Genomic DNA, 18,958 nt, shown 5'->3' on the forward strand with positions numbered 1-18,958 from the left:
GATCAGTAAAGCCACAATAAGTGCAAACTGGCCTCTCCTTCTTGAATTTGCCCCCTTTGCCTCAATTGTTTCGAGCATGACCTTTGATTACCTTGAAAAGATCTATTACCATTCACATACATAGTAACATGATCCAATTACTGAATTGCATTAACAGTGTTGCCTATGCTTCTCCTCTTCTCTTCTTGCAAGATTAATGAACACACCTTGCTAAGAGAGGGAAAGGGCTTAATCAACCAAATCTGCCCAATTATATTACTATTTAAACTTTTGTACCGTTTGAAACTTTGAAACCTTAGCTGCTGCAAACAATTTTTTTTTAATCTCTATTTCTCTTCAAGAAAGGTTCATCTCAAACTCAAAGCTTTGTACGTAGTCAAATAGTCGTCGGCCATGGTTTTGAATCTTTTGATCCTTGTTATTGATTCTTTCAGTGCATGACTTTGTGGATTGTTTCGTATAGAAAGCTACATTTATGTGTCACCTACGAAAAGTTTATGGAGTAGTTGATGGCTATTAGAAGTAGACAAGGTGCTTCTTATATTTGGAATGGGGGATTTGGAGAAAAAATGCATTAAATTTGGAACTATAAGAGTTTGTTTGGATGGAATAATTTTCATAGTTTTGAAACCTTTCAAGAAATCAGAAAAGAGATGATCAAGATTTTTGAGGTCGAATTAAGGTCATCTAACCATGGTCGAAACTGTGATAGCGTAAGGAAGTGCCAGTTCAAATCCTAGTACTAATAATTTTCAATTTTATGAACTATTAAAATACTTTATGAAGCATGTTTTCAAAAGAGGGTTCATATATTGGACCTTTTGAGAAAATGGTACGTATATTGTACATTTTGAGGCAATTATAATTTCAAAGGGCAATTTTGATTGGTCTATAAAAATGGAAATGCTAATTCTGTTGAATTTTTCTTTAGTTTAGCCCGTCTATCCTGAAAAGTGTTAAAAAAAAAATGGTAACTTTTTGTTGATCATTTTTTAAATGCAATTTTTCTTCTTTCGCATATAAAATTAGAATTTTTAGTTTCAAGACTTCTAATAAATTTATGATGGCAAATTGGTGATCCATGATTGACAAATTGGGTTAATTTATTATTAAAATAGAATTTGTGTAGATGCCACATTTATAATTTTCCTTTAACCTCGTTTCAAGGGCAAAATAGTCATTTCATGAAGTAAGGGCAAAATGAGAATTTTGACCATTCAAAAACAAATAAGTTCTAATGTTAAGAACTTTTAGATATGTCACGCAGCCAAGCAAGGGCAGGCTACCAATCGGGTTTAACTTTCGGACAGAACGGGGTAAAGAGTTTTGATGAGATAAGGGATTTGAGGAGGGGGGGGGGGATTTGAGGACACATGGCTAAATCTTAGTGGATCATAGTAGCAAGACCACTCTGCCACTTACAATACCCTATCATATATTTAAGTCTTTTTTGGAGTAATTCTTCAAATCTTACCCTGGTTTTTTGCACACATGCTAAGAAAAATATAACCTTCAACTTGTCAAAATTTGGAGGCTAGATTTAACAAATTTTTTTAATGATTTTTGAAGCCAAAAAATAGGAAAAATCATTAAAAAAAAAAAATCCAAAAATGCTTGAAATGCCAAACTGGAAACCTCCTCTAAAATCATAGAATGCATTTAGGAACATGATATATTATTGTATAAAAACTCATACTTAACAATCATTGAAGAAGAGTTAAATGCCTAAGCTATTGTAGATTTGATAGTTTTTTTTTTTGGTTGAGAAATTGTAGATTTGATAGCTACGCGTATGCACTTGATATGGTACATGTCCTCATTAGGTGTTATTCAATCTTTTTCACAAGGTGGAGGGAGCCTCGCCATTCATTCCAAACATACCATAAAACACCAATTTATTAAAAACACACCTTAATAGTAACTCTATAAACTGATGTGTCAAACACAAATCCTAATTACAAATTCTATCATACATAACCCAGTGTCATCAATCATAAAAAGCAAGTCAACATTTATTTAAGGTTTGTTTGGATACCGCTTATTTGCGAAAAACACTGTAGTAAAATAATTTTTAAAAGTATGAATAGTACCGTGAAACCCAAAAAAGCATTAATATGCCCGTTTTTGTGTTTTTGGCTGGGTCGTGAACAATATCGTGGGACCCAGTCAAAAACGCAAACGCTGAATTTGGGTTGAACATGCAATCCAAACGCACACTTAGCGTATTTTTAAAATTCACCAATCATATTTATTATTACATTAGTTTATAAAAATAATATAATAAATTTGTAATATATATTTTTAATTATCCAGATAGCGTAGGTAGAGAGAGAAAGAAAGAGTGTTACAAAGGATAAACTTTAAATACTTATTGTTTACTAATCACACAAAAAAAATCTAATTCATTTATTTACCATGTTCTTGTCATCCACCAATTACTTATAAAATTTAAAAATTGAGGTGTCTTTCTTTTATTACTTGGCGTTTTATTATTGGGCCAGCTGGTGATATTGCGCAGAAATTGCTAAGGCGAAGCACCGGATTCGTTCTCAATCGCAAGTCCCTTTTAAAAGGGAAAAAGGGACGGCACCGTTTCAATCCTCGAGAGCGAGAAGAGAAGGTCTTGAGCTACGCGTGCGTGCGAACGAGAGAGAGAAAAACAGAGGTAAGAAAGAGACACAGAGACGAGAGACGAGAGGCGAGAGCTTGCCTTTTGCACTGCGTTAGGGTTTTCCCAGAAAAGTAAGGTCAGTGAGCGCGTCAATTCATGAAAACGCGAAAACTAACAAGTTTTTCTCTATTTTTTGGTTTTTTACTTTGGGCTGTTAAAAAAAAAAAAAAAAACCCCCAAAAAAAGCTTAGCAAAAATGGTGAGTTTGATTTGGTATTTGACGTATGTGTGTTGTGAGAAAGAGGTGTGCTTATCATGTGCAGGGCTGAGCAGAGAAAGAGAAATAGAGTGTGAGAGATTTAGAGAGAGAGTGGTGAGGACTGAGGAGAGGACGTTTCTTCTTTTTATTGTGTTAGGGTTTCTTGCTTCTCTTTACTTTCACCAATTCCTTCTCCATGGATCGAAAGCTCGTGGTTAGTGATTATTTTCTTTTTCATAATTCATTCAATTTTGTAGTTATAGGAGAAAAAATTTTTCATTTATTTTTTGGTTATTAATTATGTGTGGTTGTAAATGTTTGGATGATAGGTTCTGGGTATTCCATGGGATGTGGATACGGAGGGTTTGAAAGAATATATGAGCAAATTTGGCGATTTGGAGGATTGCATTGTCATGAAGGTTAGCTCAAGCTTTGATTTTTAATCCCACTGCTTGATCTTTGATATTTTCTTTTGCCAAAGCTTGGTCTGGATTTCTTTTGTTTTTTGAATGAGAAATGTTATTAACAAACAAACTCTACAGCACAATTACAACTTCAAAATGAAAAAAAGAAAAAGAACTAACACCAATATAAAGAATGGCTAAACAAATGTAATGAACCCAAACCTGAGTGCAACAAGTCAAGCTCAACCCGACTAGGAAGGACACTTGTGAAGAAGGCACACCGTGTGAATGAATTGATAAGATTACCAGAGTTTGACAAGCCAAGATTGCAAAGCTCAGTGGCATTACCTGCTCTTCTTTATGAGAGGAGCCAGAGTTTGAATCTCCCCTACCCCTGTTGTAACTATTGGATAATCAAAAACAAAGAGCTAGATGAGCACAATAATTGTTTGTTAGCTAGTTACTAGTTGTTAGTTAGTTAAAGGGACAATCTTGAGCTTTTCTTGATACCCACTTTGTAAGATCACTAGTATGAATACTATGAGCCATGTAACAATTTTTGTAATGATCAATGATGCAAATTCCTCTACTCTCTCTAGGTTCAGGTGACTACCTAGAACCAAGTCAAATTCCCCTAATTCTCATACCACTGCACTTAGCCAAAATCACCAATTCCCATTCCCATCCTTAAGACCCTAGCAAGTTTATTACAATAGATATCCTACTTATAACAGAAAGAGAAATCCCCCCATCTGCAGCAAATAGCCCTATTTAGGAGTGAATTGCAGTTGATCCTTGTTGCTTCCACTGTGTTTTTGACTTCCCATTTAACTAATAATCCACATAATCCTTTTGCCAAATTTTGATATATTGCCTCCTACAAAGCAAACCTGCAAATTTTGAACCGTCAAACTTTTTCCCTCAGATTTTCCTTCCCCCAAACCGTAATATATCATGCCAACAACTTAATGTTCTTGATAAAACAAAAATGCACAATAAAATTCCAGATTCTTTTAGCAAAAGGCCATTAAAATCAGTTGGTTCCTACTCTCAATTATACTTCTGCATGGAGCTTGGTCTCCTTTATAGTTGTCTACTAGAGACAGAATGGTCCAATGGTGCAATATCCCTTTTGCACCATTCTGTCTCTAGTAGCCAATCTATTTGTAATGGCAAGACAACCAATAAAAGCATGTCTAGGAATAATTCTAGAGAACTGTAGCACCTTCCACCAACTCATATCTGGAAATCTGCATCTGATGCTATCCAAGTCTTTGTATTAAGCATATTTACTTGACTTACATGGGATCCCAATAGCTCTATCTGCTTCCCCTACTTTAATGGCTTGCTTTTGATAGAAACCAGCTCTTTTGACCTTGCCGGTTTCCACATCCAAACCACATCATGAAAAACTGGACAACTTAGCGCCTATGCTGCTAGTTGTAGCATATGCAATCCTAAATCCGTACTTCTGAAGCAAGAACACCATCCGGGTGCCACTAGTCCTACCATAAAAAATTATTACAACCATGGCCAAACCTCATCATGAAACACACCAGACAACCTAGCATCTATGCTACTAGCTGTATTGTACACAACCTTCCATACCTGAAGAAAAAGTTCCATTTGGATGCTACTAGTTCTGCCATAAGAAAATATTACAACCATGGCGCACTTTAAACTTCAAAGAGATCTTGTAATGTTTCTTAAATTCAAAATCTTCCTGCATCCCCATTTACCATCTTGAGGTGCATTTACACCCTAGAAACTCATTTCTTTTTAAAGGGTTCAATTGAACCAGGCCACCCATAAAGAACTTGTCTGAGCAAATAGGTTCTAGATATGCCTCATGATTGCATCATTGTTCCACTATTCACTTCTTTTCAAACCCAGCCCTCCGTTTTTTGGACAACACACAAGCTCCCATGCCACTTTAGTACATTTGGCTGGATCATCATTGCCTTTCCAAAGGAAATTATCAAACTTTTGCTCAATAGTTGTAAGTTTTGAACCACCTTTAAAAGGCTGGACCAATACATCTGGAGGCCATAAAAAATGATTGAACCAACCTCAGTCTTCTAGCAAATGAGAGATGCATAGATGGACCAAGTGTCTATTTGCCATCAATTTTTTTGTTTAGCCTTTTAGTTTCTTTGCTTATGTACAAATTTTTAAGCCTCACTTTTTTTGGTACAACTATACTTAACAAACTTTCAGCAAAATGCAATCAACAAAAAGCCAAATGAGCAAGTGCCAAAGGGACACCAATAACTTATTTTAGCTGTAATTCTATCAATAAGAGGTTTGCAGTAAGAAGCATTAGGCTTTGCAAATGTCGAGGGAACTCCTGAGTATATCACTAGAAGTCTGCCCTCTTTGAATGTCAAAATAGCTTGCAGTTGTTTCTTCAAATCTGAGATTGCATGTAAGCACAAAAAAACTTTTTTTCAATGAGTTTGCAAACAATCCAGAGATATTTTTGAATTCATCCAACTCATCTTTAATGAACTTAATTGAGTCCAAATCAGCACCTGAGAAATTAATTAGATCATCAGCAAAGCTGAGGTAAGCTGTAAATTTAGGGAACTTAAGATGAAATTTGAATAACATAGGAGGCTGCACTTTCTGCTGCATTAATCTTGTGAATATCTCGATTGCTATCACAAACAAATAAGGAGACAAAGGACCTCCTTATCTCAATCCTCCACCAGTCTTAAAATGTCCCACCAAGCTGCCACTGAAAGGTTCCTTCATCTATTCAAGAATTGCCCAGACCAAAAGTTGATGAATATGAAGGGTTTAGGGCCATAGTTTTGCTTAGCACCAATTGAGATTACAGCTGGTGAATGGTCTGAAACCCCTGGAGCTAAGAATTCAACGGGAGATTAATTGAAAGCTGTTAGCTACTCTACATTCCCTAGCACTCTGTCCAACTTCTAGGCTACAAATTTACCACCATCTTCTTTGTTGCCCCGCGCGAAGAAGTTACACACAAAACTGTGTTCCATTACCTTGTTATTGAATAAAGACGTCCCAATAATCTTGACCACATTAAAATCACCTGTGATCAACCATGGTTTAGCTTCAATCTGAACTTTAAAGGACTCCGAATGGTCCATTGCTGTCGTCCTTGCACTTTATTGTTTGAAGCACGCCTTAATGAACAAAAGCCATCTAAAAAACCCTTGCTTGTCTTCCACCTGATACTGAATTACCTGGTCAAATTGATACAATGAGGACACTGTCACTCCCTTAGCTAGGAAGCATGGACATGGCAAAATGGGCTGCATGCGTGTCCCAAATGTGTCCGGCCAAACAATAATAATTTTCTTTAATAAATGATGGTCCTATTAGTATTTGATGGGTTAGGATTTTTTTTTTTTTGGAAAAATTAATTGTATTCTCTAAACATTGTTTAGAAGCCATGGATTCACTTTATTATATATTATTGCTCTGAATTGATATATGTTTAACAATACATGAAAAATAATTGCTTAACAATATATAAAAAAAATATATGTAATAATTAATTAAACATGCATTCCTGTCATGTCGTATCCTAATTTTTCAGAAATTGTCATATCGTTGTGTCATACCTATACCCATATCCGTGTCTGTGCTTCCTAGTTCCACAGTGTCCCCATGCACCCAAATCCTGCCTAATGCAGGTAATTGTGTATAAACCCTCATCCACATGCAATCACTTCCTTCACTCTTACTGCATGTGCTTCCTTACTTTCTGTCCAACCAGGCATAATTAATTTATTTTCCTTCTTCCCAAGTTTTCCATGACTTCTTTCTGCCTAAGCTTGGTCTTGATTTTTTCCTGGTGGATTTTTTTTATTGGCTAGTGCACAACCTTAGCTTAAGATGATTTCTTGTAGATACGGCTTTTAGAGTATATGGATTAGAGGAATCAATGGGATTTCTGGGTTTTCTAGTATTTTTTGCGTTTCCTATGAACTTGTGTTATCAAAGTTTAATACTTCTGTTTGTCTATTTCTTCGGTTGGACTTGCTTTATCAGTTACAGCAGATTGTGGTTTCCTGCTTCCTCTTTGTGTTTAGTTTTTGTATGGATTAAATTTTGGCTGAAATTGGTTTCTGTATTGAAGAATTCATGCAAAATAATTGTGTGAAATATTTAAATTTCATTTTCAGTGGAAAAGGCATTTTATGGATTCAAATATAAGGAAATGGCACTGGGACCCTCAACTCTTAACTCCACAAATTTAATTTCTCTCATAATGGAAGTGACCAGTGAACATATTTAGTTATTTTTCTAGTAGTAGATGTTCGATTTGATACATCTTTTACTTCCTTCTACATTCAATTCAAAATCATACAAGAACAAATAATCATGGATTTAATTTGATATATACAATAGAGACATTTGACAACAACATCAGACAACATGTCTTAGCATTGTCCAGTACTTTTACACTTATTTCTACAGTTGAGCATCATAGCTTACCACCCAACGTGTGAAATTCCTGCTTATGCATGAAAGCTTTATGTGGATTGAATAATTGTCAGAGAAAGTTGACTAAAATCATTTTTGTTCCTCACTAGATCAAATGTAAAAGGATGTTGTATGCTGCATCTCAATTACATTTGAAATATTACATGGTCATTAGTTAGGCTGTCATAAGAAGTGGTTTATGTGAAAGAGGTAGAGACTAGACCAGGATATGGTTGAGCCTTTGATTTAACAAAATGGCTAGAATTGGACCTTTAGGAGGCTTCTTGATTGTCCTCAGGAAAATTTTTTATTCAAATTTAATTGTACTCTATTCCTCAGGGATGGGCAATTTGGAGATTGCATTTTCCATAAATACTTTTATACGTAAACTGTACAAAATTTTAATATTTGCTTCTTCTTTTTCCCCATTTATTTTAAAAAGTAATGCAATTCTATTTGTTTTTATGATTTAGGAGCGGTCAACAGGCCGGTCTCGTGGTTTTGGATATGTAACATTTGCATCAGATGAAGATGCGAAGGTCAGTACAAATTTAGAATTGATTAGAATTTGTGTTGTGTTCTTTACTTATCTTTTTTTAGCAGGATATTTTTGATTGATTAGACAACTATTGAAGTTGTACAAATTTGAATATGTATTATGTCTATGATAATGTTTGATGAATGATGTCTTTCTGGCTACAGAATGCATTATCAAGTGAGCACTTTCTTGGCAACAGAATTCTGGAAGTTAAAGTGGCTACCCCGAAGGTTGCATTATAGAATTTAAAATTAGTCATTTTATTTGTTATTGCGATTTCCATTCTCTCACTTTTTCCTCATGAGATCCAATTGTAATTTTCTGCTGACAATTATATGTGATGGTTTCTTTTGGCAGGAGGAAATGAGAGCACCAGCAAAGAAAGTTACCAGGATCTTTGTTGCCAGGATCCCACAATCTGTGACGGAAGCAACCTTCCGAAGGTAATGGAGTTGATTGCTAGATTATCAAGATACTTTACTTTGTCATACCTTTGCTAATTTTATAGCATGAGTATGTTGAGGAAACATGTTGGTCTCTAACCTTCTTTTTTCTACCAGTCATTTTGAGAAATATGGTGAGATAACGGACTTGTACATGCCTAAGGTCTCCTCTCTCTCTCTCTCTCTCTCTCTCTCTCTCTCTCACTCACACACACGCACGTGCACACACACACACACGCACGCGCGCACACACACACACACACACACACACACTCAAATTTATATTGCAATGATTGCTCTGGTTGTAATCAACAAGATGTAATTGATGTCTTTGTTCTGTAGGATCAAGGCTCAAAAATGCATCGTGGAATCGGGTTTATCACCTTTGAAAATGCAGGTCAGACCATCTTACTTAACTTGATGCTATACAGCTAGTTTTTGTATGACATTTGGTTCTTTGAATATCATAATCTTACCTTCCTGATAATTATTGTTCTACAAAAGAAGAGATGTTTTTGAATTTTTATCATTGGTCTGTGAGATATAAAGGTCAGTCTATTACCATATATGAAATCCTAGAAATAACTCCCCCCCCCCCCCCTCCCCCAGCAAGCCCCAGAAAAAGGGGAGATGGCGAATGTGAATGGATTTAAGGTATCTGCTTTTTAAGTGATTTCTATTGACAATCTTGATTTCTAAAATATTATAATTTGACTATACTAGAAGGTATGAGCTTCGGCTCAAATGTCAGCTCCTCCCCTTTGAAGAACAAGGTGGAGGATGAGGTCATGGTCTTGTGGGTTTAAGACCCACTAGGTGTGTGTGTGTATAGCTCACCAATAAAAGAAAAACTACACTAGAACATGAGATAGCTTTACCCTGTTAGTATTCTCTTAAGAAAAAAAAAAAAAACCAAGATTATTTGCAAAATGACTGGCATTATCTGTTTCCGGTCTTCCAGAATCTGTGGACAGTTTGATGGCTGAAACTCATGAATTAGGAGGTTCAACTGTAGTTGTTGATCGAGCAACACCAAAGGCAAGTGGCAGTATGACTAGTCTTTTCTTTCTTAATTGCACCTTCTGCTTTTTTCCTGAATCTAAATTAGGCTATATAATTTATATTCTCAGGAAGATGACTTCAGGCCAATAGGCAGAGTGGCACAGGGTGGATATGGTGCATACAATGCTTATATTTCCGCAGCCACTAGATATGCAGCTCTTGGTGCACCTACTTTATATGATCATCCAGGCCCTGTTTATGGAAGTAAGTACCAGTGAATGTACATGTGTGAAATGTATACCAGTTATATTAATTGATGCAGTCAATTTTCCCTTATTATGTTGGACCAGGGGGTGAGCCCTCTCGAGGAATGGGCAAAAAGATTTTTGTTGGTAGGCTTCCTCAGGAGGCATCCGCTGAAGATCTGCGTCAGTATTTTGGTAGATTTGGTCGTATATTAGATGTCTATGTTCCCAAGGTGAGATTACTATTTCCTACATATTATGAGTGAAAATTTTGATTTAAGGTAACTGAAGATCTTGTGAAATGCATATAAATATAGGACCCTAAGAGAACTGGACACCGGGGTTTTGGTTTTGTAACTTTTGCTGAAGAAGGTGTAGCAGATCGTGTATCTCGAAGGGCTCATGAAATTTGTGGACATCAGGTATGAAATAGAATTCTTTTGTTATATTGCAACCATTTTCCATCCTTAAGCAGTTGTAGAATGTCCGGGTTTTGACTTTTCAACTTGCTTGGCAGGTTGCAATAGATTCAGCCACACCTCTTGATGATGCTGGTCCCAGTGGAAATTTTATGATGAATAGTGCTGAATCCTTTGGAGGCTATGGCGGTCCCATTCGCACTTATGGCAGGATGTATGGAAGCCTGGATTTCGATGACGTGAGTGTATGTATATTGATCTCTTAATGTAGCAATATTTGCAAAATATTCCAGATCTAGTAGTTGTCTTCTGTTGATACTTTTGTAATCTTTGGAACAAGACAGTTTTTTCTGTGAAGAAAAGTAGGTTTTATTTATTTAATGCTTAGTTCTTAATGTATTCTGCAATTAATAAATGAACAGTTCTCAGGCATGTCTGTTATTGTTACTATTTTTTGCTATTTAGTAATGTCTTATATGATGCCATCTTTGTTTTGCAGTGGGGCTATGGAATTGGCAGTGCCAGACCATCAAGAGCAGATTGGAGGTATAGGCCATACTAAAGAGTTTGGCCTGGAGAACTTGCACATTGCTTCTCAGATTTTAAAAATGCATTGCATTTTGTGTTAAATTGTATAACTTAAATATACTATTAGGATGTTCATGACCTAATGGGTTATAGACTCATGTTTATGCACCCATCTCAATGCATTTATATATGTAATGTGCTGGTGAACATAGGTTGGAACCTGCCCTTATGTTTTGAAAAATTGTTCGAATCAATAAAACCAAAGTGATCCGTTGTGTTTGGTTCACCTATCTGCAGTACCCGCGGTTGGCTATTTGCCTGTCACGTTTAGTAACTAATTATTGTGTTATCCAAATTCCAATGTTGCGTTGTAAATAATCAGGAGGTGATTGTTCTGTTCTGTTGGTTGTGTCAGTGTTCTCGGTTTGGTCTGTGGTGTCTGAATTGTTCCATTATTTAACAAGGGTAGAGCCCAAGCAGAGCCGGTGTGGCCTGCAGGGTTGAGCAGAGTTCTTCCAGCACAAAATCAGCTGCATGTATTGTGTTCATGTCTCATTACCGAGAAGAACACCCAGTGCCATAACTGGTAGAACCATCATTTAGATCGAGCTCGTTACATGTTGCAGCTTGTGGCCTGGGTTTGGGGTTCCACCCCCATCCCCATGTGATAGGGTTGTCAAATGTAACGATCACATAAATTCCTAGTGACATTATGACTGCCATTCGTGGCAAGTGGCAAATTTCACATGATTTATCGGTTTCTTTTCACCATAGCTATATCACGTGTACCTTCTAAAGCGTTATTTTCTGAAAGATGAGCCAGCTGATCACATTCTTCATAATGCAACATTCTAACATTGTTAACCTATGCTTTTGCTGGGGTCTTCTACTTTCTCCCTTTACCAGTATGCCTTTCTCAACTAGAGATTATAGCCAGTTTAGATGGAGTAGAATAGAATTGACTGGAATTTACGACCAACTTTGATACTCTTCCTCTTTTTCAATCCAAATAAGCCATTAAGTAAACGTTGCATTATATCTTTGTGGTGGGCCTTTTTGTATTTTTAGGCTGGACTGCTTTTTGCCGCACTGTGGTTCAATAATTTTGGGGTAGGAGAGTTGAGACTGACTTGATTGAAACCCACCTCAAGCTAGCTTGCGCGCAAGCTAGGATTCTGTGTGGGTTTTTTTTTTTTTTTTAATTTATAAAAATAGCTCACAAGCCCAAGTAAAAGGACGAGGATCTTGGGTGTGAAGCTTTATGTTTTTAAGGGAATAGACTTGGTTCATCGCAGCTAAGTTGGGCTGATTCTGAACCAAGTGGTGCACAAAGTGTGGGACCTACAACACATACATACTAACATACAAAGAATATATATGCATTAAGTAGCAAGAAACAGTAAAGAGAAATACATAAGGAAAAAAAATAAAAAATAGAGATCTTTTAGGATGATATGGAATATTTCATTATTTTCTTAAGTTTTTAATAGATCATGCTCACTAGGATGTGTTACAAGGTCTAAATAAGTTCAAAAATCACAAACTTAGATAGCTCTTTAAGCCTCTAAGACTTGTGAAGTTTGAATCCTTTTGGATCCAAGTGTATCCTCTAGTGGCTGTTTGAGGATCCCGAATGGTATTTTTCCTCATTTTTTCTCTTTTGAATTCTCACAGAGTTTTCTTAAGGATCTTTTCCTTCTAATTCACTCTTGTTGAATGCCCTTCACTGTTGGGTGCCCCTCCTTTTATAATGTCACCCTAGGGTTTCTAGGGTACCATTGATTACCTCTATTTGTTCTCTTGGGTACCAGAACCAATATTGTGTCAGCAACATTAGTGGCTGGTCCCTTCCCTATTCTTCATTATCTCCTTCTTTTGAGGTTCCCTCTTTAAAAGCCCTTAGCTGACTTTCCCGTTCTGGGGGTCCTAGGGGGCTAACCTTTGATCTTTCTTTTTCTAAGATTTCTAGATTCCACCTTTCCAAACTCACCTTTTGGCTGCTTTCCCTTTTGCCATTTTTCCCATATGGACTGATTCCTTTCTATCAGGCTGAAAGATCTCTACCACCTTCTTTCATGGTCTTGCTTCTTAGGCTTACCGAGGTACCAGACCTTTATTCATAAGTTGTTGGTTCCTAAGTCTTCTGATCATTTTCAACATCATTCGGTGGCTGATGGGACATATCTACCCTCGTTCTTCGCGTTTTTGGGCATGCCCCTTTGAACTATCTCAGTCCCAACCTAGCCTTGCTGGACATCCCGAGGATCCCAGGCTTCTAGGAATCCCCAAGTATCCTGGTTTAGTTTTTCTCCCTGAGCTCTTCAACGATTTTTCTATCTTTGAGGGCTAGGCTGGACTTCTTTCTTCCCTTTGTTTTGTGAGGTCCAAGGCTTGCCCATTCATGGGCTTGGGTCCCTTCCTATGGACTCTTAATGGGTTTGGGCCTTCCTCTTTTTTGAAAGCCCGCATGTTTTTCTAAATTCCAAACCTTTGTATTGTTTTGGGCTTTGATACAACATTGTGATATTTTGGACCTCAACAAATTTCTTCACTAAGATCTTGATCACTCGCTTATGACAGATTACACTGTTACAAAAAAATGTTATGGCAGGAGGCACATAATATGATAAGGATATGTCTACTGCCAGTAAAAGATAACACTTAAATCGTTTTCTTAACAAGAAAACACAACAATGTGAATATGACGGAAGTACGGTTAATGCTCAATTAATTTCAATAAAGGAAGGGAAGGGGGGATTAGTTTGTTGTATTTAGTTCCTCGGCAGATTAAGTTCAAGAAAAGAACCAGTCTTCAATGTGAGCAATCTCACAGGGAAATCCTGCCGTAGAAATTGCTTACTTTGAAGAAATTAACCTAAATGGCTTGATCCCAAGTCTTCTAACTTGCTAGAGAGTAGGCTATTGAGAGGGGGAGAAGGGAGTAGCCTATTGGTGCATGCCTTATCACACTTTTGTTTTCTCCCTTTTTTTTTTATCCTCTCTATTTTTCTATTATTTTTCTTCTTGCTATTTTCTCACTCGTTCCCTTTACCTCCTTTTTCGTCCTTTTTCCTCCCCTTTTGCTGTGCACAATTAAGGCCTTTTTATATTGCCTGTCGTGATGGGTTTTACTGTTTTACTCTTGAACTACTCTTGGCCTGGTGTGGGTGTCCTTCCCAAGCTACCAACTGGTTTGCCAGCTACTTAGCTAGCATCACTACCTTGCTTTGGCTGCATCACATCCCATTCCTAGAAAAAAGGAGTTTTTTTTTTTTGGTGGCGTTCCCATCAGGATAAGGATTGTGCATTCTCTCTTACTAATTCTTATGGCATGCATCTAGTGATTCTAGCTCATCTTCCCCCTTTTGGGTGGTATGTCATCCCAACAGGACATTTCCCCTAAAAGAGCTGAGCAAGAATCCCAATATAGACTTTCCCTTTCTCCCCACCGCCAGACCATACCCTTTCATACCTCTGACCCATGGCCCACTGTGCCTATAGTGGGTGGTGCTTAAGCCTTGTGCATGCTCCATTCCCATGTGAGCTTAGGGCTTGTCTATCGTTCATGTGTTTGCTGTTGCCTGTGGATTAATCCGATCCTTCTGTGTATCCTGTTGCTTATTTTTAACCATTTGTGGCGTGGAGGGGTCACTAGGTCTTCATCCGTTGCAACTTGTTTCTTCCCTGGGTTGGGCTTTGCTTGGGTATGGGTTCTTCCTTCTTCAATCTGGCCCTGGCCTTCTTTGTGGGTCAACTGACACTTCTGCCATGCCGCTCCATTGTTTCTGCCATGTTATCGTTTAACTTGTGCATGCTGGGCCTCCTTTGGGCTTGCCATATACTTTTCCTTTACTCAGTTCACATCACCCAGTACTTCTGCTGGGTTTAATTTCATACTATCTGGGGCTTCCTTGGCCCATTTCATCCCTTTGGGCATCCTTGGCCCGCTTCACTTTTTTGGGCATTCTTGGCCCATTCCATTACTACATTCTCATGGGTCTTTGCCAAATCTTTCAGGCTTCCTTGGCCCGATTACCATTCTATTTACTAATTCCTTTCTTTGGGTTTCTTCGGCCCATTTTTTGCTTGCTTTCCATTTCTTATGATACCCATGGGCTTTCTATTCCTTCCTCTGGGCTTCCTTGGGCTTGTTTGCTTTCTTTGTGGCCTTTTTACTACTTTATAGGCCTATAGACCATTATTTCTGCTGTTTGGGCTTAATGGTTTTTTCTTACCTTACTAACCCTTCTTCTTTCACCCTTTTTATATTGTTGGGTTTCTTCTTGTTATTGGGCCTTTTTGCCAAAGTGACCATCAACAATCTTTTATCTTTTTTTATAATAAAAAATGTTTATGCATTCAAAAGTAATGAAACTGTGGTTGTATTCTTAACATTCTTTAGGGATTGTAGATGGACTCATTTCATTTGGACATCCCTCCCTTCGTATCCCCATTTGGGGACCTTTTCCAAACTCAGACCTTTATTTGGCCTAAACAGAACCTTCGAATCAAAGAAAGACTTTTACTTTTATGTTGTTTCACTATTTGCTTTAACCATAAGGAGCATATGACTCGCTCGTAATGCTTGCCTATTGCAGCAAGAAATCATATCCCCATTTGCCTAGATTCATCAAATTATCAATTATGTTAACTAGTCACAAACCCACACGATACATGGGAATGTATATAAATATTATATAATGGGGTGTAATATATAAAAAGTAACACTTATTTCAAGTATTGTCAATTTTTTTTAAAGATTTCTGCAAGTATTTTTTATCTTTTTATCTCTACAAATATATCATTCTATTATTTTTTGTGTGTTTGATTAATATTTTTTAAAGTGAACCATATCTTTCTAATTTTTTTTGTAGTGTGTTATATTAACCTAATATACAACTAAACTTTATAAGTTTCAACTCTATTAAGGAATACGTAGATATCATGATAATCAAAACTTATCACAAAATTACAAATTTATCTTAACTAAAATTAAAATGAAACCAAAGAAATAAAAGATAGACCTTATCATAATTTATTATTTAAACAATTGGTAGGCATATTCAAATTCATAGCCATATTGTAGATTATGTTTTGATATAAATTCAAATTCCTATTTCCAAAAAAAAAAAAAAACTAAGTATTAACTCAAACCAAAATTCAACCAAAGCTATAAAAGGCAGAGTTAGGAATGCTTTCAACTTTATTTTTAATAAAGTCCAAAGCAAGCTAGCTGGGTGGAAATCTAGGTTGTTGTCAAGAGAAGGAAGACTAGTGCTTGCCAAGTCTGCTGCTGCCCCCATTGTAGAGTACTACATGCAGTGCCACAACCTCCCTGTTAAAGTGTGTGATTCCATTGACAAGATGATGAGGGATTTCATTTGGGGTTCAACTGAGGAAGAAGGAGAATGCATATGGTTAAGTGGAGCACTATCACACTACCTAAAGAGTTGGGAGGTTTGGGGATTTATTCAATAAAGCATAGGAATGAAGCCATATTAGCTAAGCTTTGTTGGAGACTTGCTTATGAGGAAGGGAAGCCTTGGGCAAACATGCTGAAGACAAAGTATCTTTGCCCTAACAGATTGTCTGAAAAAGGAAGGAAACTGCTTAGCTCTTGGGTTCGGGCAGCTTGCAAAAACGGAGGGCCAATCTATGTGAAAGGCTTGAGATGGACAGTTAGAAATGGTGATTCAGTGAATATGTGGATGGACTTTTGGTTGCCTAATGGGAGATTGAGGGAGCTTATTGAAGGACCCCTGACCAGAGGGGAAGAAGAGCTAACTGCTAGACAATGTTATGATGAAAATCATATTTGGAAGCCTTCAAGCATCTCTTTTAAGCTCCCAGAAAGTGTGCTTAATCCTATTAAGGCCACTCCCTTCTCTTATGAACCCCAAGCTAGTGGTAGTCTCATGTGGGCCTTCTCCAAAAATGGATCTTGCTCCATTCAAGTAGCCTACCTCATTGCAAGGGGATTAAAACCCCTGAACCTGGATACTATGTCATTAGTGGGTTTGGAAGTCTAAAACTCTCCCGAAGATTCAGTTCCTCAAATGGCTTTGTCTCCATGGTAGTCTACCCACGGCTCAAGTGCTGGGTTCAAGAGGTTTAAGCCTTGATCCATTGTGCAAGTGGTGTAATAAGGATTATGAAACCATAGAACATTTGTTTAGAGGCTGTGAAGTTGCCCAACATTTCTGGCAGCAGCTGCAAGTTCCCCATTGCATTAGAAATTCCTTCACTCTTCCATTTAAAGTTTGGATTGAAGGTAATTGTATAGATGGAATGAATGCCACTGTTAAAGGCATACCTTGGAAGGTTCTATTTCCTATGGGACTTTGGCAATTGTGGATTCATAGAAACAACTTTCTGTTCAGGACAGGAACTGTGGATTCACAGGTTTGGCGAAAATGCATACAGGGCAGTGCTGAGATTTTCTCAATTGGGCTTGAAACAAATACCAAGCAACTTAAAACCATTGTCCCTGTGGAATGGGAGAAGCCACCGAGGGGTTGGATGAAGCTCAATACTGATGGTTCAGCTATGAGGAATCCAGAAAGAGCAGGTGAGAGGGGGGGGGGGGGGGGGCTTGATCTGAGACCATGATGGAGCTTGGCTGAAAGGCTTTGCAAGAGGGCTCGGGCACACTAATAGTGTCATGGCTGAACTGTGGGCGCTAAGAGATGGATTGACGCTTGCCAAGGAAATGGGAATACACCAACTAATTATTGAGCTTGATGCTTTAAGTGTTATTATCGTAATAAACAATGAGTCTGAAAATTTATTGATGGAACTACTCTTAATTGATTGCAGGAACCTCTTGAAGGAGTTCCCAAATAATCGTGTGTTCCATGCTTATTGTGAAGCCAACCAGTGCGCTAATGCATTGGCTAAACTAGGAGCGTAGTCCTTGTCTTGTTTTGTAGTTTTTTGTAACCCATCACCAATGGTGGAGTCTATTTTAGCTTTTGATAAAGCTAACATGCATTGTAACAGACTTGTGAATTCTTAGTGTTAAGGTTAGCTCTTGATTACCAAAAAAAAGGGAGAGAGAAGACTTTGTAATGGGAAATTAAAAAAAAAAAAAAAACACAATAACAAAACATACATTTTTCTTTAAAAAAAAACCATGAGTCTTAATTAGAGTTATAAAAAAGAACAAAAATTCACTAAAAGAAAGTATAAAGAGGGAGAGAGAAGACTTTGTAATGGGAAATTAAAAAAAAAAAAAAAAACAATAACAAAACATACATTTTTTCTTTAAAAAAAAACCATGAGTCTTAATTAGAGTTATAAAAAAGAAAAAAAATTCACTAAAAGAAAGTATAAAGAGAGAGAGAGAGAGAGAGTATTCATAGTTTTTGTATGAGAAAAATATGAATTGAATGAGAGAAATGATATCAAATTTATACAAATAAAATAGGAAGAAGAAGAGTCGAGTTATAAAAAAGAGAAAAGGATGAATGAAGTGTAATGGTGAAGTAGAGAATAGTGGGGGAGGTAAAGAGGCAAAAAGGGAAGAGAAGTGTTGGAGAAAGTGTAACGATAGGTGTGTACAAATAAAATGGGAAGAAGAAGAGTCAAGTTATAAAAAAGAGAAAATGATGAAGTGTAATGGTGAAATAGAGAGTAGCATGGGAGGTAAAAGGGCAAAGAGAGAAAGAAAAGGTTGGAGGAAGTGTAATCATAGGTATGTACAAATAAAATGAGAAAAAGAAGAGTCAAGTTATAAAAAAGAGAAAATGATAAAGGAATTGTAACAATGAAATAGAGAGTAGTGGGAGAGGTAAAGAGGCAAAGAGAGAAGGGAAAGGTTGGAGGAACTTTAACTGTAGATGTATACAAATAAAATAGGAAGAAGAAGAGTCAAATTATAAAAAAATGAAAAAGATGAAGGAAATATAACGGTGAAGTAGCAAGTAGTTGGAGGAGTTAAAGAGGCAAAAAAGGAAGGAAAAGCTGGAGGAAACGTAATCGTAGGTGTGTACTAATAGGGAGAAGAAGAGGTTTTTGTTTTTGTTTTTTATAGAGTAGTGGGAAGAAAA

At 37.1% G+C, this 18,958-nt stretch overlaps 1 protein-coding gene across 3 annotated transcripts; it reads left to right on the plus strand.

Annotated features, from left to right (window-relative positions):
• The first annotated feature begins 2,596 nt into the window (after positions 1-2,596).
• Positions 2,597-11,196, plus strand: LOC142625576 (putative RNA-binding protein C660.15). Of its 3 annotated transcripts, none has more exons than XM_075799213.1 (14): positions 2,597-2,747; positions 2,935-3,084; positions 3,200-3,289; positions 8,209-8,274; positions 8,438-8,503; positions 8,631-8,716; positions 8,834-8,879; positions 9,059-9,113; positions 9,678-9,758; positions 9,851-9,982; positions 10,069-10,196; positions 10,281-10,385; positions 10,481-10,627; positions 10,882-11,196. In XM_075799213.1, exons 2-14 carry the CDS (start codon positions 3,067-3,069, stop codon positions 10,942-10,944), a joined length of 1,083 nt encoding a protein of 360 aa, XP_075655328.1. In that variant the 5' UTR covers positions 2,597-2,747; positions 2,935-3,066; the 3' UTR covers positions 10,945-11,196. The 3 variants fall into 3 exon arrangements, with proteins under 3 accessions (XP_075655328.1, XP_075655330.1, XP_075655329.1); XM_075799215.1 differs by having other exon boundaries at positions 10,481-10,621; XM_075799214.1 differs by having other exon boundaries at positions 2,618-2,747; positions 2,914-3,084.
• The last annotated feature ends 7,762 nt before the right edge of the window (positions 11,197-18,958 follow it).

Source organism: Castanea sativa, chromosome 2 (assembly GCF_040712315.1).
Source record: "Castanea sativa cultivar Marrone di Chiusa Pesio chromosome 2, ASM4071231v1".
In the NCBI taxonomy this organism is placed as follows: Eukaryota; Viridiplantae; Streptophyta; class Magnoliopsida; order Fagales; family Fagaceae; genus Castanea; species Castanea sativa.